Source organism: Podarcis melisellensis (assembly GCF_964234715.1).
Source record: "Podarcis melisellensis genome assembly, chromosome: 16".
NCBI classification, from domain to species: domain Eukaryota; kingdom Metazoa; phylum Chordata; class Lepidosauria; order Squamata; family Lacertidae; genus Podarcis; species Podarcis melisellensis.
This window is the reverse complement of record NC_138533.1, coordinates 36591630-36612640: the sequence shown is the minus strand read 5'-3', so window position 1 is coordinate 36612640 and position 21011 is coordinate 36591630. Positions and strand designations below refer to the sequence as shown.

Sequence of the window (21011 nt, the reverse complement as noted above, 5' to 3'; positions counted from 1 at the left end):
ATGACACATTGCCAGCCAGGAGGGACAACGGCTCTAGAGAGTCCCAAGGGACAAATAGAGAGGACATCCTTATAAGTAGAGCCTGCTGTGGCTGTTTTCCCCAAATTAAGCAAGGTTCTAGTCCTCATGGTTCTGAATAAAGTTCTGAATTAAATAACAACATAAGAAACAAGCTTCTGTGGAGCCAGAACATTGGTCCTTTTGGCTTAGTAATGTCTTCAGCAGGGATGGGGAACCTGTGAGCTCTGTGCCCTGACTGGCATCCACTCTTCAGAATTTCAGGCAGGAACCTTTTGTAGCCCTACCTAGAGATGCTGAGGATTGAGCATGAGACCATCCTTGTGTGGTCTGTCACTGAGCCATGGTCCTGCTCCACAATCTAGGATATTATGTGTCAGGCAAAGTTTGCTTTGAGAAGGAGCTATTTCTCCCTGCCTCTTTGTCAGTGTGGCTCAGTCCACCTCATTTGGTAACACTCTATAAACCCTAATTACTTGGGCTTCCTGCCACACTCACTGATTTAATAAAGTAGCTTCATTAATGTCCCATTTAGTTGTTGCCGATAATCCCAACTCTTGGCTGAGGCTTCCAGCTTGTTAATGGAGAATGGGAGAGGCAATCACAATTTGAACTGGATTCCCAACAAGCTTTTGGTAGACCTTCTGCCCCCAATTGACCATCTCAGCCATTTGATAATAGTTTTGTCTCTGGCCATACATGGGGACTTAAATAGAGCCATTATCCCCTGCCGTGAGTTTCTGTAGCCTTCAACTCTTCCTCTGGAGTATTCCTCTCGGTGGTGCCATCTAATCAGCTTTAGGTTTTAATTAAACAGCTGTCATTTGCTTCCTAGTTCTGTTGCGACCTGATGTTGTATTAAATTTTAATTTAGCCAAGGCTGAATAAGAAGTAGATTCTCTCAGACAACAAAGAAACACTATTAGCAGGTTACAGTTGTAATTAAGAAGAGCCCAGCTGAAGTGCTAATGCAGTCGAGTTCAGAGGAGGAATTAGGAATAAACACAAAGATAATTATTATTCTGGAATGGCGGCTACAACTTGAGTTGCCTTCTCCCACTTGACTGGAGAGAATTTCATGTTCAAAGTGCACTTTGTACTTAAAATGTCATGGCCTTTGAGGGTTGAAACAAGATTACTTTGCTTTCTGGCTCACCTCTGGGACCTGAAACCTACAGGGTCAAAATCAAGTCACTCTGAAAGTATGGGTAGAGTTCCGTACATACAGTGTTTCCTGAATATTCCATACATGCAGAGTCTTTTCTTCTCATCCTGGATAAGCTGAACAGAATCTGCTTGTCTGCACCCATAATTTAATTTAATAAGAGCAGAGGGTGCTTTTCATGGGGTTTTGGACACCTGTACACTACTTGGAGTTAGTGGTAAAAGAGATGTCAGAGTTCCAACCTGAAAGTGCCAACTCAGACTTTTCAGGAGATGAGTCTGAAACTGCCCATCAACCACAAAAGAATTTTTTCTCTTTAGCAATTTTCTGCTGGAGAATACAAAAGGGACAATTTCACAAACATTTAATGGTGCCGCAGTGCTCACATCCATGTGAGAAAGCCACCCCATTAAACCTCTTACACCTGCACTGGAATGTTTAAATTCCGATAGTCATTGGGTCCCATTTTGAGCTTCAATGACTCTTGCCTTTGGGAACTGCCTCAGGTCCTGAAGTATCTGAACCAGACCAGCTTTGTTTTCCATTCCTGATCCTTGCAGCCCCATACTCCTCTTTTCCAGCACTCCACAGGCTGCCTGCCATATTGGAACAGGATATCTTTCCCCACTTCAAAATACATGGAGGCATATCCCTACTTTTTGTCTAGTCATTTTATGTTTGACCACCAAGTATGGCAAGCTTGCACAGGGACACAACTGCTCACTCATCTGTTAATTTTTCCTAAGAGCAGAGTTGCAAATCAAAACCCTCCCAAATGTCCTATTGATTTTAGTGCAGATCAGTCTATTGAATATAATCTGACTAGAACAACTTTGTGTAAAGTCTTCACATTGGCTGAATTTCAGCATCACAACATTTTCATGTAGTGTCCCCCCTTTTTTGGGGTGGTGGTGGTTGAGAAGCTCTCTTCCATTTCTTAAAAAAGGCAATCTACAGCCTATTGAGGTGACAGGACACAAGAATCTAGCATATAAAAGACATTCTATCCAAATTTATCCCATTGTGAAAAAGTGAAGGAAAAGATTGTGAACACTTGGCCCACCACAGTCGTAACATTTCTACCCACCACCAACACTCCCTCAGTAATTCCCATACCTGACATTCTTTCTTAGAACTTGCAGGACAATTTGTATGCACATTTCTCCCAATAAAACCCCCATTTTATAACACAATTTGACCTAATTATGCATTTTTTAAAAGTACTTTCACCTAACACCATGCATTTGGGCCTACACTTTCCTCTAATCAACCTTTCTGGTCATTTGAGATCATCTAAAGAGGTCCTCCTGGTGGTTCCACATGTTCCTGTACATACTCAGAAGAACACGTTTGCTATAGTGGCACCAATGTTATACACACTCGCTGTGGATGTGTGACATGTGTCAACAATCTGCGGTTCATGACACATGTTACAAATGTACGTGACAAACCTTCAGGGAACAACAGTGCTGCTGGTATGTGCAGATTAGATTTTTTTTTTTTAAAAAAAACTTTATTATTATTTTATTGATTGTAACTTTTGCTTTCTTTTTAAGCCTGTCTTATACTTTGGTATTTAGAGGTTTATTAGATTATATGGGTTTCCCAAAAGGCATCTGGTTGTCCGCTGGTAGAACAGGATGCTGGCCTAATTCTAGCAAGGCTTTTTTTATATGCTCTTGTCAACATCAGCAAGTAAATACATATTCCGATTTTGGATGCATTTTGTTTTGGTTTGGGTGTTGGGGAACTATTGCAGAATTTCTAGAAGTGCCCATTTCAAAGGATAGCTGTGTTCAAGATGTGCTAATGAGGCAGGTTGACATTAAAATACCCTAAAGATCAGGACCATGGATAGCTCACTGTGATCCTAGATTCAAGAAGAGGCAGAGATCTGAGTGTTACTTCAGCACTGGTCTGGAGCGAACTGATGGTATAAGTTGGTCCACGATTGTCTCATCCCTTATATAGCCAGTGGTTTGTTGTGCTCTGCAGGAGAGAGATCCTTGCAGATACCACCTCATTGGGGGCAGAAGGGTGGGGGGAGCTGCTCCATACAATGCAGAATCAGGCCTTTGGTGTGGCAGCATCTAACCCAGGCATGCCCAACTTTTGGTCCTCCAGATGTTTTGAACTACAATTCCCATCATCTCTGACCATTGGTCCTGTTAGCTAGGGATCATGGGAGTTGTAGACCAAAACATCTGGAGGGCCGCAGCTTGGGGATGCTTGATCTAGCCTTTGGAATTCTCTCCTGCTGTATAGCAGATAGGGCACTGTCTGTTTTTTCAGCACCTATTAAGGACCTTCCATTTTCAACAAGCCATTTTAGCAGGAATCATTATCCCAATCTGCATCTGCATTGGATTTGATCTTGTTTTTATATGTGTTTTCATTCCTAATGTTTTTTATGGATGTTTTTATGATACTTTTTATTGGTAATCACTTCAACAAATTTCATGGAAAGCAATTCGTTACGGAAATCAAAGATAAAAGTGACCCAGGCAAATTTTCTCCCAAATCTCTAGGCAGAACGAGCTGCTTGTCACTTCCCCCCTCCTCTGGATTCACCTTGGTGCCGTGCTTTCCTTCAACAGATGTTTTGAATTCTGTTCTTATGGCAGACGAAAGAAGATACTTTTGAAACACAGCAGACAGTTAACGCTATGGAATTTCCTCCCACAAGTTATAGGGATTGTCATCAGTTTGGATGGTTTTAAAGGAGGATTAGTTAGAGAAATTTGCGGAGGAGAAGGCTATTCATGGCTATGAGACATGATGGCTGTGTTCCCTCTACACAGTCAGTGTGCCTCTGATTGCCAGCTGCTTGAAACCACAGGAGGAGAGGGCTTTTGTGCTCAGGTCTTCCATGTGGGTTTCCCATGGGCATTTGGTTGGCCACTGTGAGAAAGCCTCTCCTCCTTCCAGAGGGGAGGAGTTGTGAGCGGGAGCCGTTTCCCGCGTTGGCAGGGGGCGTTTCGGCCCCTGCTCAGCTGTCCCGGCTGCCGCGCCATGGCCCCTGGCAGCCAACCAATCGGGCAGAGGCTTGGGGCGGAGTTTAGCTGCTCAGATGCGGCTGCAGCAGAGCTTCCTCCTCACTGCGCTGCTGGGTTTCGTTGGATCACCCACCCACCCTTGTTTTTGACCTTGCTATGGACCTGTGGTTGGTTGCCTTGGTTGCCCAAGGGGCCTGGTAGGAATTTTTTTTTTTTAAATATAATTTTTATTAAGTTTATAATATACAAAATTCAAATTCCAAATACATGTTTCCATAAATCTAGTGGACTCCCCCCCTCTTCCGGACTCTGCATTCTCTGTAAAACCAAAACCTCAGCAATTTGTTGACTTATTTTAAACATAATATATATCTTCCATTTTATCGTGTTATCTGGTCTCTAGACCTTTCAATCCGAACCCATTAATTTTTAGTTTCAACACAATAAAATTATTTCTTTACACCACTTCTGTCTTGTTGTGCCTTATTTACCAATTCAAAGATTTACCGATACTGAAGCTATAATTTCCTAGAGAGAAGCATTTTTTAGCATTCATACAATTTATAATGTTTTTTCAAATAGTCCTTAAATTTTTCCCAAACTTCCTCCGTTTCTTCTTCTCCCGAGTCTCGAATTCTGCCAGTCATTTCAGCCAGTTCCATATAATCCATCAGCTGCGTCTGCCATTCTTCCAGTGTGGGTAGATTTTGTGTCTTCCAGTGCTTTGCCATCAAGATCCTTGCTGCTGTAGTAGCGTACATAAAAAAAGTTCTATCTTTCTTGGCCACCCTCTGGTCTACCATGCCCAGGAGGAAGGCCTCCGGTTTCTTGGGTAAGGTAAGTCTAAGCACCTTTTTTAGTTCATTATGTATCATCTCCCAGAAGGCCTTCACCTTCGGGCAGGTCCACCAGAGGTGTAGAAATGTCCCTTCCTCCTCTTTACATTTCCAACATTTATTATCAGACAGGTGATATATCTTTGCAAGCTTGACTGGGGTCATGTACCACCGGTATGTCATTTTCATAATATTTTCCTTCAAGGCACTACATGCCGTGAATTTCATTCCGGTGTTCCATAACCTTTCCCAGTCTTCAAACAAAATGTTGTGCCCCAAGTCCTGCGCCCACTTTATCATGGAGGATTTAACAATCTCATCCTGTGTATTCCATTTAAGCAGCAAGTTGTACATTCTCGAAATTAACTTAGATTTTGGCTCAAGCAACTCTGTCTCTAGTTTCGATTTTTCCTCCTGGAAACCCACTTTTTTGTCCGCTTTAAAAACTTCCTGGATTTGAGCATAATGCAACCAATCTCGCACCTTGTTTTTTAACTTTTCCATACTCTGCAACCTCCATTTATCTCCAATTTTTTCAATTATTTCCCAATATTTAGGCCAGTGGGCCTCCATATTGAGTCTTTTACGTGCTTTGGCCTCCATCGGTGAGAGCCACCTCGGAGTTTTACTCTCCAATAAGTCTTTATATTTTGACCAGACCATAAAAATTGCCCTTCTGACGATATGGTTTTTAAACGATTTATGAACTTTAACCTTGTCGTACCACAAATATGCATGCCACCCAAAAGCATTATCAAATCCCTCCAGGTCGAGGACATCGGTGTTCTCCAACAAAATCCAATCCTTCAACCAGCAGAGGGCTGCAGATTCATAATATAACTTCAAGTCCGGCAGGGCAAACCCCCCTCTTTCTTTCGCATCTGTTAGTATTTTAAACTTTATTCGGGGCTTTTTGCCCTGCCAGACAAATTTAGACATATCCCTCTGCCATTTTCCAAAACATTCCACCTTATCCACGATCTGGAGGGCCTGAAACAAAAATAGCATTTTCGGCAATACATTCATCTTTATAGCAGCTATTCTACCCAACAAGGAAAGTTTCAGTCTTGACCATGTTTCCAAGTCTCTTTTCGTCTCTGACCAACATTTCTCATAATTGTCCTTAAACAAATTCAAATTTTTGGAGGTCAGGTACACCCCTAAGTACTTTACTTTTTTAACCACATTTAGTTCTGTTTCTTTTCTGAACTCCTCTATTTCAGTAGTTGTCAAGTTTTTTGCTAAAACTTTAGTTTTTTGTTTATTCAACTTGAATCCCGCCACCCGACCAAAGTCAGAAATTAATTCTAACGCTCTTTTAGTACTAGAGGCTGGCTCCTGTAATGTTAATACCAAGTCATCTGCAAATGCTTTCAGTTTATATTGTTTCTCTCCGACCACAATTCCCTGTGTCAACCGGTCATTTCTAATCGTATTCAATAGCACCTCCAGGACTGAAATAAACAACAGAGGGGATAGAGGGCACCCCTGTCGTGTCCCTTTTTCAATTTTGAACTCCTCTGTCACCACGTTGTTTACTATCAATTTAGCTTTTTGTTCTGAATAAATTGCTTCTATTCCGTTTTCAAACCCCCGCCCTACTCCCATCCTTTCCAAATTTTTCTTCATAAACATCCAAGAAATGTTGTCAAAGGCTTTCTCCGCATCAATAAAGATCAACACCGCTCTTGTATTTGAGTTAATCTGTAAAAATTCCAAAATGTCAATGATGTTTCTTGTGTTATCAAATAAATGTCTGCCAGGGAGAAAGCCTGCTTGGTCCTTATGAATCACTTCATTTAATACTTTCTTAAACCTACTTGCCAAAATGTCAGCAAAAATTTTGTAATCCACATTTAGGAGTGAGATAGGACGGTAGCTTTTAAGTTGAGTTTTTTCAGTTTCTGATTTTAATATCAACGTGATGAAAGCTTCTTTCCACGTTTCCGGTGCTTTCCTCCCCTCCATAATCTGGTTACAAACTTCCAACAATGGTTGTATCAATGAATCCTTCAATGCCTTGTAATATTTGGAAGTAAGTCCATCAGGTCCCGGAGACTTGCCCAGTTGGAGGTTCTGAATGGCGCATTCAATTTCTTGGATTGTAATATTACAGTTCAGGGTTGCTCTCATTTCCTGGGGTATTTTTTGTAATCCATTAGTTGTGACAAATTGGTCCACCTCCGAGCCTTTTTGTGGCCTTTGTGAATAAAGTTCTTTGAAATATCTCTGGAAACACTTTCTAATTTCCTCGGGTTTCTGAACCATTCTCCCTTCAATCTCTAGATTTGTAACTGTGTTAAGCTTTTGTCTCTTTTTCAACTGCCAAGCCAACAACTTCCCGCACTTGTTAGCAGATTCAAAGGATCTTTGTTTCATTTGTTTAATTTTCCATTCCACCTCTTGATTTATCAGTTTCGAATATTGTGCCTGGAAAAACTTCACTTCTCTCAATACTTCCTTTGATTTAGGCCTGGATCTCAGTTTTTTCTCTCCTTCTCTTATTTTCTCCAAGATCTTCTCCTTCTTTTCATTCCAGAGCCTTTTTTTAATCGTGTTCTGCTGTATTAGAAACCCTCTCATAACTGCTTTACTTGCGTCCCAGATTGTTCTTTTTTCCACGTTTGTCTTTAAGTTTATTTCAAAATAATCCTTTAAAACTTTTTGGGCCTTCTTAACAATCTCCTGATCTCTTAACAAAGCGTCGTTCATTCTCCATCTGAAAGATCCGGTTGTATTTAATCTCAATTCCATTCTCAAAGCGTTGTGGTCGGAGCAGGTTTTTGGGCAGATTTCCGCTTTTCTAGTCTTAGGTGCCAGCCTTCTAGTTATCCATATTTGGTCGATTCGCGTCCATGTCATGTGGGCCTCAGAAAAGAAAGTTCCTTCTTTCCCTAGAGGGTTCTTGATCCTCCATATGTCAATCAAATCCAAATTGTCAGTCATTTCGAAAAAGGTTTTTGGTAGTCTGCCGTCTTTCGTTATATTAGCACTTTGCGACTTATCCATATTCACTGAGGCGACGCCGTTCATATCTCCCAACATGATAATGTTGTTGTAATCCAAATAGTCCAGCATAGTCTCATGCAGCTTCTTAAAAAATTCCGATTTTCCATCATTTGGGGCGTATATTCCTAGAATTAAAAACTTTTCTCCTTGTGTCTGAATTTCAATTGCCAAAATTCTACCCTGTTCATCTTTGAATACAAATTTTGGTGACAAGTTCTCCTTTGCATATATCACCACTCCTCTTTTCTTAACTTTGTCCGATGAGATAAATTCTTGGCCTAGCCTTTTGTTAATTAACACTTTTCTGTGGAGTCTTGTCACATGTGTTTCTTGCAGGCAAATAATGTCCAATTGTTCTTTTTTCAAAATATGAAATACTTTTCTCCGTTTTTCTGGAGAATTCCCGCCATTTATGTTCCAACTAAGAAGCTGTAGAGACATCCCGGTCTACTTCTTGAATATCACAGTTGGGTATCCAATTTGTCCTCCGTTCCCGAAGGCTGTGGTGCCGGTCCGCCTCCAGATGGTACGGGTCTTGGTGGTGATCCCGGTGGTGGGGGCCAGGAATCTACAGCTCTCTTTTGGAGGTCCTCCTCGTTGTCGTGTAGGAACTTCTGGTGGTCCTCTGGTGTTTTAATTCTTACCTTCTTTCCTTTATAAGTGAATGATAGACCTTGAGGAAATTCCCACCTGTAAGGGATTGCGTTGTACCTTAACAATTTAGCCAAGTCTGTATATGAGGCTCTAAGGTCCAGCAGATATTTAGGAATATCTCTATAAATTTCTGCCCTTTTGCCTTCAACTTCCAGAGATTTTTTAAAATGTTGGCCTAATATCTTGTCTCTTTCCTCTCTTGTTCTCAAACAAACCAAACAGTCTCTGGACTTGTCTTTCTTAACCGATCTTCCCAATCTGAAGGCCGTCACAATTTTGAAGTCTTTATCTTCCTCAACCCCCCAAAATTTAGAAAACAACTGCGTCAAAAATTCCTCTAGGTTGCCCTGCTCCAGCTCTGGGACGGCCCTCAGCCTAAGATTACATTCCTTACTTTTCAGTTCCACCATTGACAGGTAGGCTTGCTGTTCTCCTACCTGTCTTTTCAGAGGTCTTACTTCCCCTTTGATCTCCTCCACCTTTTTGCACGCTTGCTCAGCTTTGTGATTGGCTTCCGCAGCTAATTTGTAGTTCTCCGCCGTAGCTCCTTGCAATTTCTCAATAGCCTGAGTATGCTGGGAAACCTGATCTGTTAACTTGCTGATAGTAGATGTAGCTCTGTCAATTTTAGATGACTGATCGTCCACCTTCTTATTCAAAAGTGCCAGTTGTTCCAAAATTTGTTTCAAGACTGGATCAGTTCCTCCAGTTGCCATATCTTCTGTTGCAAGCGTTTCAACTTCTTCCTCCTGCGCCGTCAGCACAGTTGGTACCGAAGATCTGCGTTGATGAGTCAACGTTGTTTGAACAAGCTGCCCAGCTCTCTTATCTTTTTTCTTTTCTTTAGCTTCCTCAGCTAAAGCTTCCTTAGCTTTAGATGCTCTTGTTTTCCCTGGGCCACTCATTCCCCAGCTGCCTCTGTTCAAGGTCAAATAGTCTTTCAATCCATGAGAAAGGCAAGTCCAGAATGTAAACAATTGAACCACAAAAAATCCCAATAAGGTACAGTTCCCAGACCTGGTAGGAATTTTTATCCAACTGGCAAATTGGCACCGGCCAGTTGGTTTTTCGACTACCTCATAGCAAATCGTCACAATTTTTTGGGTATTGGCGGTTAGGCATTGGAATATGTTTGTGTATTGGAGGGCAGGGTGTGGCCATTGCCTACCCCTCCACTTTTTGGGTATTCTGTTAAAGGAATCCAGTGGTTGTGGATCCTGTCCAACGCCCTTGCTGGTGGCTAGGGCCATGGCACGACCCCCGGTGACATCAGGGGGAGGTTACAGTTGTATTTGCATCAACAGGCTCCTCCGACTGGTGGTTAACCCTTGATAGACTGACCCCTTCCTGAGTGGGTGGAGTCATGCTCTGTTGTTTTATCCAATGCCTAAGCCAATACCACTCACATGCTGTAATCAATAAAGTCGTGGCCTTTTTTTAGCCCATTAACCTAATATACTGTGTCCTTGTGTCTTTCTTATCCTCAAGCGGGTGGCAGTTCCTCAACTCACAACAGGATGCTGGGCTCTGATAGTGCTTTGCTCAGTCCAGCAAGCTCTTTTTCTGATCTCAATGCCCAAAAGATTTCACCCCAACCTTTCTCCATAATGTTCAAATGCCACAACCCGCCCCCCGGACTTTTGCAGATTAGGTGGGTGAGTCATCCTTTTCCTTCTCATCACCTCTCAGGTGGACAAATACCATGTCTCCCTGTGGGTAATGAGAATCTCTATGGAGTGTATTAAATACTTTATGAAAATGCAAAACCACCTGTCTTGCGGTGATTAATCCTTCAAGTCACCCATGAGCCATGACCTTAATAAATAAATAGCCGTGTTTCCTATTTTGCATTCTGTGTTTCCTTTTCTTTTAATTTTCTGTTTTAGTCAATCTTGTCCTGTCCCTCTGCACTGGATGACAGCTGGGTAGAAATAAACCCCATAATCATCAATGAACATAAAGCAGATTGGGGGGGAGAGCATAAAGCATCTGGCTTATGTCATCTGGAGTGCAGGGCAAAAATAAAATAAAATATAGACACGTTGCCATCCTGTAGCTTTTTATTTCACACCATTTGTCCCCTGTTTACTGTCAGCTCTTAGCCAGATGTTTAAATACCTTGGAAACCGAAAGCTAAGCCACATGTCTCTGTAGAAGGGTGGAGGCGCATGGCTCTGCTTAGGGGAGGGGGAGAAAGGAAAGGAATTGAGTGTATGGTTTTAAGTGCTTCTAGGCATGATAATCTAATAGTAATTGGAACACAGGCGGTGCTCCTTAAACCACTTAGCTTCTATGGATCATATGTGAAAGGGTGCACAGGACACATGAGACGCAGGAATGTAGGACGCTGCTGGACAGACTCTGTCCATCCATGCCAGTATTGTCTGCTTGGGGATGGGGAACATTCTTCAAGGGCCACATTCTCTTCTGAGCAACCTTCCAGGGGCCATATGCAGCAGGAGCAGACCGGGCCAGAGGCAGAAGCAGGCAGAGCAATTAATGTGAGTTGCATGTAGGCGGGTGGTTTCTACAATCTCATCCACCCCTTGCTGACCTGCATCCAGGCAAGCAAGCTGCATGTTTGGAGTTCAGAGACACATCCCAAGTCACACTGGATAAAACTCCAGGAATAGACTCTCTGGGGTTTGGCGGGGGCAGTCTGTGACAGTCTGTGAAGACTATGAAGCTCCAGGAAAGGCTGTGATTGAAATGTCTTCAGACTGTGGCCAGTGGGTGGCTGTGGTAGGGCCTTTGCTTGGCCATGCTACACCGAAGAAGAAGAAGAAGAAGAAGAAGAAGAAGAAGAAGAAGAAGAAGAACTCAAGGAGAATGCAAAGGAAGACTGGAGAGGGGTGTGGCCTGGGAGCCAGCTTTGGCCATAATAATAATAATAATAATAATAATAATAATAATAATAATTTATTTGTACCCCACCTATCTGGCTGGGTTTCCCCAGCAACTCTGGGCATCTTCCAATGAAGTTTAAAAATACATTAAAATGTCACACATTAAAAACTTCCCTTCAGATGTCTTCTAAATGTCAGGTAGTTGTTTATCTCTTTGACATCTGATGGGAGGGCGTTCCACAGGGCAGGGGCCATTACCGAGAAGGGCCTCTGCCTGGTTCCCTGTAGCTTTGCTTCTCGCAGTGAGGGAACCACCAGAAGGCCCTTGGCGCTGGACCTCAGTGTCCAGGCAGAACGATGGGGGTGGAGATGCTCCTTCAGGTATACTGGACCCAGGTCGTTTAGGGCTTTAAAGGTCAACACCAACACTTTGAAATGTGCTCAGAAACGTACTGGGTGCCAATGTAGGTCTTTCAAGACTGGTGTTATGTGGTCTCGGTGGCCACTCCCAGTCACCAGTCTAGCTGCCACATTCTGGATTAGTTGTGGTTTCTGGGTCACCTTCAAGGGTAGCCCCAAATAGAGCACATTGCAGTAGTCCAAGTGGGAGATAACCAGAGCATGCACCACTGTGGCGAGACAGTCTGTGGGCAGGGAGGGTCTCAGCCTGCGTACCAGATGGAGCTGGTAAACAGCTGCCCTGGACACAGAATTGACCTGTGCCTCCATGGACAGCTGTGAGTCCAAAATGACTGCGGACCTGGTCCTTCAGGGGCACAGTTGCCCCATTCAGGACCAGGGTGTTCTCCACACCAGCCAGCCCCCTGTCCCCCAAGAGCAGTACTTCTGTCTTGTCAGGATTCAGCCTCAATCCATTAGCTGCCATCCACCCTCCAATTGCCTCCAGGCACTCACATAGGATCACTATGTTCTGTCTCCACTGTCTAAGCATTGTACCTCTGGAAGCCAGTTTCTGAGAATCACAAGTGGGGAAAGTGCGACTTCCCTTGTGCCCGGCTTGCAGGATTCCAATTGGCATCTGGTCAGCCACTGTGAGAACAGGAAGATGGCCTCTGATGGTCCTTAATAGCTCAGTTGGGAAAGCATGAGACTCTTAATGTCAGGGTCAGCGGTGGGTTTGAGTCTGACGTTGGACAAAAGATTTCTGCATTGCAGGGGGTTGGACTAGATGACTCTCGTGGCCCCTTCCAACTCTACAGTTCTACAATTCCATGATCCAGAAAGTTCTCCTTCAGTTCTTCATTCCTGAAATATTTGACTCCACACCTTTCCCTGAAATTTCCAGATCCTTAAATCCATAGCCCATTCTTTCACAAACCACATTGCCCTTTAGGGGTGAGGGCATCTCTTTGGTGGACAAATGCCAAGTCCTCTGTGGTGCTCTGGGTCTGAGGTCCCCATTCATTTAGGCAGATTGGCAGTGGGCCTTCAAGGTTTCAGCCAGAGGTCATTCCCCCCCCCCCCGCATCTGATGCCAGAACCTTCTAATTGGAGATAGCAGGAGTTGAATCTGGGCCCTTCTCTGCAGCTGTGCTATCACCTCTCCCTGATCCAGCCTGGGTAGCATCTCTCTCTCTTTCCCTCTTTCCAGCAGAGCCTTTAATAGTTGCACATCAGGAAGAAACTGCACACAGGGTAGGCAAATTGGTGCCCATCACTTCATCTCCTTGTTGAGAAAAGCTGTTGAATTTCTGCCTCCCACACGCCTTAGAGAGGCAGCTGGTTTTTTGTTCTGTTTTTCAGTGCAGAACAATCTCTTTTTCCTCCCCACAAGCTGAAGGCATTTGAAAGCATGTGACGTTCTACTTTCTCAATGTCATAAAAAATATTTGGGATACTGATGCTGCGAGGATGGCAGCAGTGCCTCAGCTCGTTTAATTGTTTGTTTGATGGATCGGTTTATCTCACACTCTATACTGTGGGCTATGAGGAACCTACAACATTTCTGCTGATTGTTAGTAGGCTGCCATGGATTTCCTGTCAGAGACAGGGCAGGGAACCCTTTTCAGGCTGCGGGCTGCATTCCTTTATGGGAAACCACCAGGGTTTCCTGTAAACTTCTTTGAGGGGGGTTTTGTTTTTGTTACGATCAAGTGGTGTATATAGTTTATGAAATAAACAAGCAAGTCTTCAGAGGGCTGCATGCCATTGGTGGGTGGAGCCAGAAGAAATTTTTCCCCATGCAGATGGAGTTTTAACAATGAATAGACTAACTCAGGCATGGCCAAACTTGGCCCTCCAGCTGTTTTGGGACTACAATTCCCATCATCCCTGACCACTGGTCCTGTTAGCTACAGATGATGGAAGCTGTACTCCCAAAACAGCTGGAGGGCCAAGTTTGGCCATGCCTGGAATAACTTATAGTAGGCCATGTGACTCCTTTCCAGTGCTACATTCCAGTCCCGCCCAAGCCAGATGTTTCTACAAACAGCAGTCATCTCTCCATTCTTCATCTAGGCAAGCAAAATGCTCTATCTTACTACAACAGTGTGTGTGTGTGTGTGTGTGTGTGTGTGTGTGTGTGTGAGAGAGAGAGAGAGAGAGAGAGAGAGAGAGAGAGAGAGAGAGAAGGGGGTGGGCAGAGATTGTTACAATCTGTTGCAATCTGATTTGAGGATCATTCAATCCAAAGGCAGGATATCAATCTCTTAAAGACCAGCTGTGTGAGGCTGCTTACTTAACAGTCCGCTGCAGCACCCATTACATCAGGCTGTGTGTGTGAAAGAGAAGGGTGTCCTGCAAGCCTTCTCCTTGAGCTTTGCCAAAAGACCTGTTGGCTCCTCTCCAGTTTTCCCCCCATTCTTTTTCCACTGCAAGATCTCTGTAGTTAAGACCTGAGCTTGCCTCCTCCCTCTTTTCCTTTTCTGTTGTGTCTCCTAGATGGTTAACCTGAGAGCAGGAATGGTCTTCTCCCTGATATTAGTCACACTGAGAGCCTTTATTATTATTATTTGCCTGAAGAGAAGGATGGATAAAAATGATTACAAATACATACATAGGTAAAGGTAAAGGGAACCCTGACCATTAGCTCTAGTCAGGACCGACTCTGGGGTTGCGGCACTCATCTCACTTTATTGGCCGAGGGAGCCAGCGTACAGCTTCCGGATCATGTGGCCAGCATGACTAAGCCGCTTCTGGCGAACCAGAGCAGCACATGGAAACACCGTTTACCTTCCCACCAGAGCGGTACCTATTTATCTACTTGCACTTTGACGTGCTTTCGAACTGCTAGGTTGGCAGGAGCAGGAACTGAGCAACGGGAGCTCACCCCTCGTGGGGATTCGAACTGCCGACCTTCTGATCGGCAAGTCCTAGGCTCTGTGGTTTAACCCACAGTGCCATCCGCATACATACATACATACATACATACATACATAATGTTGGAAGCAGAATGCTTCTGAATACCAGTTACTGGAAATGGCAAGAGGGCAGAGTGCTGTTGCATTCAGGGCTTCCATTGGGCATCTGCTTGGGTACTGCAAGAATAGAATGCTGGACTAGATGGGCCACTGGCTTAAATTAGCAGGGCCCTTCTTAGGTTCTTACATAAGTAATTAGGGCACCTCCTGCTGCTCACTCCAACCTACCCACCCCAATTTTTCTTTCAAAAATATAGTATTGAGGTATGAAAGTGAGGACTAACTAACTAGCTGAAGAGGTGGATGTTTGAAGCTCAACAGTATGAGAGAAGGGAGGTTCACAAGATTAGTTGCCAACAGTGGCATCATCAAAATATCCAGTCTTATTTGCAGATTTTGCTTTTCTGGGGCACATGGCTTATTTGAAGTACCTTTGGAGAGTCTCTCCCTTCGATTTGTGCTGCTACTTTGCAAACCTCAGTCAGCGCAGTTGTGGCATGGCTAAAGTAATTAATCAAACAGCATCCATGGTGACTCGTTGGCGAACTTTGCATTAATGGACTCATTAGTGCGCTACATCTGAGAAGGAAGGGGAGATGTATATGGCTCAGTGGCCTCTAGGACAGTGTTTCCCAACCGGTGTTCCGCGGCACACGAGTGTGCCGTGAGACGTTGCCTCGTGTGCCGCGAGATGCCTGGAGGGAGGCGGGCGAGTCGGGCGGCGAGAGGCGGGGCGGCGAGGAGAGGCCGCGCCTCCTGCTGCTGCCTGGCGCTCCTCCTCGCAGCCGGCAGCGCTGCCTGGGCGCCTCCGCGCGACTCTGCCTCGCTGGGTTTGGTCTCCCAGCAGAGACGGGTCACACGCGCCCCTCCCTCCCTCCCTCAGCCTGCGCGGAGGGAGAGCCAGAGAGAGGCATCGCTCCTGCGCGGCGGGAGAGGGAGCAGCCGGAGCGATGCCCCAAACGAACGCATGGGACCGGAGGGGAAATCCTCTCCGAGGCGGATTGAGCGCAGCTGAGAGAAGCCTTTCGAGGAGCTGCCGTGTCCCCTGGAAACCCCCTTCCCAGCTCTGCCTCAGCCGCCGCCGCCTCAGTTGCCGCCGTCCCTCAGTCCCTCGCTCTGCTGCCTCCTCCCACCCCCAAAGCTTGGAGGTTCCCCAGCAAGGGGGAGGGAAAAAACTTTCACTTTTGTGCGTCCCTCCCGGCGTGACGCTGCACGCTGACGTCACGGGGCGGGGCTTTAATGGTGGTGTGCCGCGAGATTTTTTTTCAGTAAACAGGTGTGCCGTTGCCCAAAAACGTTTGGGAAACACTGCTCTAGGATATCTCCAGGTGGGGTTTGGGTGTGTGTGGATATTTGCTAAAATTAGCATTTTCCATTTCAGTGCTGTTGGTGCCACAGCAATCCGACAAGGAAAATGAAGGCTTTGCTTACTAGACCATTATGCCTGCGGAGAAGAGAATTGCTTTATAGTCCTATCTGCTTAGGCAAATTTGGAAATCAAAGAGGATGGTAGCTTGAAGGCATCAAGGTAGAAGCTGTATTAACATGACAGTGCTGGCGGGTTGGATAAAAGCAAGCAGGTGGCGATGGCAGCCTGAGCATTTTTTTTTAGTCTAAGGCCAGTTGTGAGTTTGCTCATGCTGACGCTCCAGGCTGAAATCATTGTTTTATAGGGCTCAATGCACCCTTTTATATCACCCCCTTGTGACACAAGATCTCTGCTGAGTTGGTAGCTGCAGTACCGCTACTGGCCACCTGTAGTGGTGGTGCTGCAGCATAACAGGGAACAGCTGAGGAACTCCATCACAGGAATATCGAACCCTGCCTTATGCTGAGTCAGACCATTGATACAGAGAATAGGATATGTGAAAAAGTCCTCCTTTTTGTCTGTGCTGAATATCCCACCATTCTACTTCACAGTATAACCCCAAGTTCTACTATTTTCAGTAGCATTATGTTGCCCCTCAGCATCTACCTAAATGTAAATGTAAAGGGACCCCTGACCATTAGGTCCAGTCATGGCTGACTCTGGGGTTGCGGCGCTTATCTCGCTTTATTGGCCGAGGGAGCCGGCGTACAGCTTCCGGGTCATGTGGCCAGCATGACTAAGCCGCTTCTGGCGAACCAGAGCAGTGCATGGAAATGCCGTTTACCTTCCCGCCGGAGCGGTACCTATTTATCTACTTGCACTTTGACGTGCTTTTGAACTGCTAGGTAGGCAGGAGCTGGGACCGAATGACGGGAGCTCACCCCTTGTGGGGATTCGAACCGCCGACCTTTCGATCGGGAGGTCCTAGGCTCTGTCGTTTAACCCACAGCACCACCTACTAAGCAGCAACTCCCACTATGAGTTAAAGGAGTGGTGCTGAGCTGCTGGAACTTGCTCAGATCATAATGGAGACAAGTCTTCTCTTTCTGGAGGCTAGGGACAAATTTCTGACAACAACTCTTCAGCTGGGTGAAGTTGTCAGGTTGATTTTAACGGTGCTGTCTTTATGTGCTGTGTGCGTCTGCAGGACACGGAAGTCCTGAACACAGCCATCCTGACGGGGAAGCCGGTGTCTGTCCCAGTAAAGGTGGTTGCCGTTGAAGAAGATGGATCGGTGAGAGATGTGTCTGGTTCCACCGAATGCAGATCGGCTGATGAAGACGTCATAAAGGTAAGGAAGTCCACCCCAGTTCTAAACAGATGCCTTTGAGAGGTCACAAGAAGAAGGCCTGACCAAGGTGGCCTTCTCCTATATCTGGTATTCAGAGAGATAACACTGCTTTTGAAAATTTGTTGTTGTTTGGTCATTTAGTCGTTTCCGACTCTTCGTGACCCCATGGACGAGAGCATGCCAGGCACTCCTGTCTTCCACTGCCTCCCGCAGTTTGGTCAAACTCATGCTGGTAGCTTCGAGAACACTGTCCAACCATCTCGTCCTCTATCATCCCCTTCTCCTTGTGCCCTCCATCTTTCCCAACATCAGGGTCTTTTCCAGGGAGTCTTCTCTTCTCATGAGGTGGCCAAAGTATTGGAGTCTCAGCTTCAGAATTTGTCCTTCCAGTGAGCACTCAGGGCTGATTTCCTTAAGAATGGATAGGTTTGATCTTCTGAAAATAGAGGTCCTTTATTCATTGATGGTATTTTACTCCATGAATTCACCTATTCATCATCACTCCTAACAATGAACTCAAGGGGTGAGTGCCAACAGCAGTGGGGCCTCTGAGAAACAAGAGGGTAGTATCATCATACCCTGATGTTTGCAGAAGTATGACCCAGGGACTGAGCATACTCGGTCTTCATTTAGTGTTCATTGTCAGTTGGAAAAAAAAATTGGAAAATGAATGTAGTGATGCAGACTCTGGGATTCAGCTTTTGGAAAGCACAATCATGTAAAAGATGTGGGTGCAAAAAGCTAGCACATCAAACGTAAAGTTTGCAACCTAGCCTCTTCCTCCTGTGTTCATTTTCTAATTGCAGGGGGATTTTTCTTGCAGGAGAACATTCAAAATGCAAATGTCCACCTGAAATCTTTTCAAGACTCTACTATCACACCCACAGCACATTCACTTGCATGTGCAGACCAGGACCGTGTGTGGAAAAACTAGTCAGGGCTGCAGAGCATGGAGGACCTGTGGACCTCCAAATGTCACAGAACTCCCATCAGTCTCAGCTAGCAAGGCCAGTGGTAAGAGATTATGGGAGTTGGAGTCCAGCTGCATCTGGAGGGCCACAGGTTTCCCAACTTTCCTATAGAATTATTTTAAATACTCTTGCAGCTTCTGGAAGCAGACATTTCCTTCTGGATTTCATGCTGCTAATGATTTGCAAGCTGGCATATATGTCCCCTGTGAATTTCTGTTTGAACCTCCAAGTCTTGCCTCTTTGTATTTTATGCTCATCCGTCTAACCTTTTATTTTGAGTTGACATATGACTGGTGATGGCTTCAAAGGTAGCAGAGGCTTTGTCAGAGAATCATTAATTGGGGATCTTAAGTAGGCTGGGAAATATTAGGGCTGGCCTATTATTCATTCTCAAATAGACAGCTCTGGTTTTTATACCAGACCCTGAAACTCACCTTCTCACCTTACTTTTAAAGACTTTGAATGAGTTCAAGTAGAATGAAACAATGGGGGAGGGAAGAAAGTTCAGCAAATTCTCCAAGTCATTTTGCAGCTTTGAATTTGGCAGCTAAGAAATGCAACCTAAACTTTTATTGAGTAAAATACGGGAATACAGTATATGGGATACAGCAATGTCCAAGTTTCTTACCATTGCATTAAAGGCATAATGAATAGAGACACCTTCCAAGAAATATAGACCCCTTTCTTTAATGATGTTAATGGCCCAAATCAAAACCTTGTTATACCAACCACTCAATACTTCACAGTGGGGAGATTGCGTTAAGTAATATGTTAGCATGTTGAATGTGTAAGTTTATGTCTAGAGTCAATGGATAAAAGAAACATAATTAGATGTACTGCTGGATAAGTGTTTAATGGTTCTTGTATTTGTTTAAAAACAAATAAAAATTTGTTGCTAAAAATGTGGAGGGGGGGGAGAGAAAAAGTCTCCCTCTCTTCTTATTGTAGCTTCTAAGGCAGAGACAGAGGAACCTGTAGCCCTCCAGATATTGCAGAACTTCACCTTCCACCATCCCAGCTAGCATAGCCAATGATCAGGGATAATTGAAGTTGTAGCCCAACCATATCAGACTTGTTTTGCAGGGGTGGATGGGTCCCTTCCTAGAAATTTTGACTCAGCTCTGCTTTGTACTGGAATTGGCAAGGGCTTAATTCCTCAAGAATCCTTACCTGTTTCCACCTGCTGGCATTAGGAGATGTCTCCCAAGCTGTTCAAGGGGTTAACTCTGCTTGCATGCCACCTGTGCTAGATTATGAATGACTCCTACCATCACTGCTTCTCTGATGGCAACCAAGCTACCCCACTACAGCTGACACTTCTACATGCTAGTCCTCAGCAAAATTCCATGCCAGGAGAAGTTTAGGAAGCCATAGAAAGAGAATAGAGAATAAAAAGAATGCTCCATATAGAGCTCCCTCACTATAGGAAAGTGGGACAAATGATTGATCAGAAAATGTACAGTAGATTCCGGCGTATAAGACGACTTTTTTACTTCGGAAAAGTCTAAAAAGACGGGGGTCGTCTTATACGCTGGGTATGGGTTCGCTGGGCAACAGCCGTGGGCGGCGGGCTCCGCTCCATGCCGGGAGGAAGCCGCCCAGCAAAGCCGGTTTAGCATCGCTGGTCAGCTTTGCTGGGTGGCTTCCTCCCAGCGTGGAGCCTACTGCCCACTGCTGCTGCCCAGCAAAGCTGCCGCTTATAAGACTGGGTGCATAAGTCAACCCCCCAAATTGGCAGCTACCAATTTGGGGGGTCGTCTTATATGCCCAGTTGCCTAATACGCCAGAATCTACGGTATCTCATTGAAGTAGGCCCATGACACATTGCAGCACTAATGGATAAAATGGGTGTTTCATCAGAAAAAGTGTTCTAGTCCAGACAGGGTCTGGTGAACCTTAGCTAGAGACCCACATTATGGCCACAGCTTTGCCTGTGACCCACCTGGGATGGCCTTGCAACCCACCTGTGGGTCCCAGCTGGTTGATGATGACCTATGGAGTAGATATTACTGAGCTAGATGGACCAGCAGCCTGACTCAGTATATCTATGGCAGCTTCTTCTGTTCCACCCCATCATAAGGAGGTGTTTGCGTGCCAACCTTCTGCAGACAGTGCATTCCTGAGACAGTCGGGATAAAGGTGTGATTAAGTGATGCGTTTGCCCTGCCTTCCCAAAGAGCATTGAAAAGGTCAGCTAGTGCTTCTGATCCCTGTTATTGATTCTGAGAATACCCTGGATCAGAAGAGATAGAGTAAAGAAATATTGTAAGATCACGGCCACTGAAAGATGAAAAGAGAGGATAACCCTTGTTGCTCTGCTTCCTGCCAGGAGCCAGGGATGATGGGAGTTGGGAGCCCAGTAATATCTGGTGGGTAAAATGTTAACCACCCCTGGTGCAAGGAAGAGGGAGCTCAGCAAACCAGTTGCTTGACTTGACATAAGGCACTTCCCTTCACTCTTGTATCTCCTCTGGCT

At 45.0% G+C, this 21011-nt stretch overlaps 1 protein-coding gene across 3 annotated transcripts in view; it reads left to right on the top strand.

Annotated features, from left to right (window-relative positions):
• TMEM132B (transmembrane protein 132B) overlaps positions 1 to 21011 on the top strand; it is a 385081-nt gene that overhangs the window by 315044 nt on the left and 49026 nt on the right. For all 3 annotated transcript variants that reach the window (XM_081893267.1, XM_081893269.1, XM_081893268.1), the window contains one exon: positions 17421 to 17564. In XM_081893267.1, coding sequence (XP_081749393.1) covers positions 17421 to 17564 — 144 coding nt within the window. The remainder of the gene's footprint in view (positions 1 to 17420; positions 17565 to 21011) is intronic.